Source organism: Pinus tabuliformis, chromosome 6, assembly GCF_031772625.1.
Source record: "Pinus tabuliformis cultivar Carrire ecotype Pingquan chromosome 6, CPIR1, whole genome shotgun sequence".
Classification (NCBI taxonomy): domain Eukaryota; kingdom Viridiplantae; phylum Streptophyta; class Pinopsida; order Pinales; family Pinaceae; genus Pinus; species Pinus tabuliformis.
In genome coordinates, this window is record NC_142292.1 from 5748692 (window position 1) to 5752351 (window position 3660).

The window sequence follows — 3660 nt, forward strand, 5'->3', positions numbered from 1 at the left end:
TGGCCCAAGCCTTATCAGCTTCAATCTCCATAGTCAATCTTACCTTTAATCCGACGGTTGATGTCTTCCCCGATCAACAGAGCTGCTTAGTGATCCTGCGCCGTAGATCAAAACCAATTTGATCTGACAGTCTGCGGCCCTTCAACTAGCACGCAGGTTAATTACAGGCCTAAATACCGTAGTTGACTTTGACGTAAGCATTGACTAATAAGATCGACAGTTAAAATTGAGTGCGGGCCTTCAACCACGATCAAGGCATCCGTACTCTCCTACCCTGGTGTGGTTGCTAATCACCGTCGAACTACCAGATCTGTTGATCTCATGATCTAGATCGATTCCCGCGATACACTTTCCACAAGTACTTGGATTTGATCTTCGTCGTTCATTTCTTTCTCTTATATTGTACGACTTAATCTTGGTCGTCCATCGCATTCAGCCTCATTCGTTGATCTTTAGATCCAACGACTCCTATGCATCGTTACGCCATTTCTCCGTCCCACTCTCGACTTTGTTTTTATGTCATTCCTTCAATGTTCTTCTATGGTTTCGGCTTTCTTCCAGGTTCTGGTCCTTCGCTGTTCCGCCACATAACTCTCTCCTGAGCTTAACTCTGCGTATTCCTTAACCATTGTCACTCCCTAACTTTACTTTGATCCTTCAATCAGATTCAACGATCCGACACGATCCTTCATCCTCACTTCTTTCTGTAATCTACCCAAACTCTACTTGCATACATATACTGTGCAGAACCTCTAATTCACACGTAATTTATCATTCAATACTCAAACCACACACTTACACAGTTTAGGAATTGAATCTATGTATATATATGTATAAACAAATGATTACATAATGAGACTCTCTATCTCTCTGGCCTGATTTTCTCATCAGTGGCCTCTGTTTTCCTACCTTTCATAGGCTTACAGTCAAACCTATCTAACTCTCGACCTCACTAACTAACTAGCTAACCCCTGACTATGCCTTTTAGGCTTACATTTATACAAAAGGATTCTACAACCTAAAGTGTACATGTTGCTCATGAGATCCAACAATTTCTAAATCAAGAATTTGATTGTTGAGAAAATATATGAGTGATCAAATCAATTAGCAAATCAAATCTTACCTATTTACTAATGTAACTGTTATTTCCAAGTACATCATCTTTTCGTATTTCCTAATTGGAACAAGCCTCTATTCTTTCTATTTAGTGGATCATTGTGGGATATAGGGTTTTAGTGCCATGCTTATATGCCAATCGACATCTTTCTCTGTTTTGGAGAGGATCTTTTTTTCGTAAGTTTTTTTCTCCTTTTTTGAGCTTATGAGAGTTTGTACTTGGGTACCTTGTTCTTATTGTCGAGATCCAATTTTTCCTTTATGTATATTCCCTATGTTTCACTTAGGGGGTGTTATAGTTGTATTTTCAATGCTTCCTTCGGCCATGAGCTAGCTATAGTGAGTTGTAAGTTAACATAGAGATTTATATTTGCCAAATTGTCATAATTTAGTTGTCTTATCTTTAAGAGATAATAAACCTCCTCCATTATTATATAATATATTTTTTCTATAGATTATTAATAATACAACACTTTTACCATATTTACAATTATGCAGGAAGAAAACCTTATAGTTTTTTAATTAATAATATATTATTAATAATACAACACTTTTACCATATTTAGAATTATGCAGGAAGAAAACCTTGTATTTTTTTAATTAATAATTTTCTAAAACCATAGTATAAAACATGTGAGTCCGTGTGATATAAAAACACTGTAGTAGATGATGTTTACGTATTATATGTTAATTCGTTGATATGACATTTAGTTTCCATCACCTCATATAAACAAGTTCGTGATACATCAATCTTCATTTATGAAATGAAACGATTAATAACTGACAGTTACTTTGACATTGATGCTTATACCAGTTTAAAAATGTTCTATAAATTATATTTAATTTCACATTGATGAATACCATGCTGGCATCAATGACTTTTGTTATTACTTGGCGTAAGCAGACAGGAACATCTCACCAAATCCGGCTACCTGCCCTAGTTCTAGTTGGTCAAAGAAACGTGCATTACTCATGCTTTCTCTATTCAACAATTACAGCCAAGCCTAGTCACCTCCTCTGATCTGACCCTAAAGTTAATGAAAGAAACTACGCCAATCTCTCTATATAAATGGGAATCACTGATTCACTGATAATTATTAGTATCGCTCTCTGTTCTCAAACAATAAACAGAAGGTCAGCGAGGACAAGCACGCGCATTAACTATTAATTGCGGGCGGGATCATCTTCATCATATCATATCATGGCGTCCACACGAAATTTTCTGGTTATGCAAATTCTGTGCATCTCTGCAAGTACGTATCTCTCGAGTAACTTCTCATTTAAATTTTGGGTCGTATTAGTTAGCGGAGGTCGATATAATTTAGTCGATGCCACAGCTAACATTCACTAACGTGCCTTCAAATATGATGCGTATTAATCTGATGACGTGGAACAAATTGTATGGGCACTGTAGGTATTATTCTGCTATCGATGCTGCTATGCACTAGTGCACAAGGAATGGGAGAGACTGCTCAGCATCGCAGGCTGCTGCAAGGTGAAAATTCAAAGTAGAATCTATAGAATTTTCCAATCCCTCTAATCCCTTCATGGATCTGTCCGTAACAATGATATTTGCTCTGAAATTATTAATGTTTGATTGGATTGTGATGTACAGTGTGTGTTCGCAATTGCTTGGATGTATCATACACTACTTGCACCTCATCGGGAGACCAACATCTGCAGGCATACTGCAATTGTTGTTTTGCGCGATCAGTGATACCGAAAGGGGGCAGCTGCACGCTGCATCTTACCAATGGCACCGAAGTTACTTGTCCATACTTTCACTGTGTGGGAAAGTGCGATTAAATAAATGGGAGATTCGAAGCAAGAATAATAACAATCGGATATGTATGTTGTGGTATCTGATTATGCTATTAAAATAGCAGTCAAATAAGTTTATGGATTTCTCTGGTTATGTGTGGTATCTGATTATGCTATTAAAATAGCAGTCAAATAAGTTTATGGATTTCTCTAGTTATGTTCTGGTATGAATAAAAAGAGGCCAGAAGAGGAGTTGCGCCTATAAATTTCTATGTATATGTTTTGGTATGAATAAAGAGTCGATAAGCCTATAAATTTCTATGTATACTTTCTATATTTGAGTATGAATAACAGCACCGTCATAGATATATCTATCTGTTTATACATAGCCATATTTTTGTTTTATGAATGTCAAAGTCAAATGTTTGTTTCGCAAACTCAAAAATGTTTTATTAATTTTTGACGAAATTCAGAATTACAGCCACCTAATTTTTGATGAAAATCAGATTTACAGCCATCCATTAGTTTTTTAAAAAAATTAATTGTAAAATTTAATTGTTCGATATTATATAAGAGAAATAAATAAATATATTTAAAGTAGCTTCATTTTTTATAATCTAAATTTTTTTTAGATTATTGTATTATGAATTAACAATTTTAAAATCTTGTGTTTAGATATATTTTATATTTAAAAAAAAAAAACAATCAATGTTCTAAATATATTTTATTAAGCATTTAATAAAGATAATATAATGGATTTTTTAATATTATGAATTTACAAAT

General features: G+C 34.5%; 1 protein-coding gene across 1 annotated transcript; it reads left to right on the top strand.

Moving 5' to 3' along the window:
- The first annotated feature begins 2202 nt into the window (after positions 1–2202).
- LOC149256929 (uncharacterized) lies at positions 2203–3202 on the top strand. The gene is made up of 3 exons (XM_089368729.1): positions 2203–2369; positions 2531–2611; positions 2732–3202. The coding sequence occupies exons 1-3, from the start codon at positions 2318–2320 to the stop codon at positions 2920–2922; spliced, it is 324 nt and encodes a 107-aa protein (XP_089224855.1). The 5' UTR covers positions 2203–2317; the 3' UTR covers positions 2923–3202.
- The last annotated feature ends 458 nt before the right edge of the window (positions 3203–3660 follow it).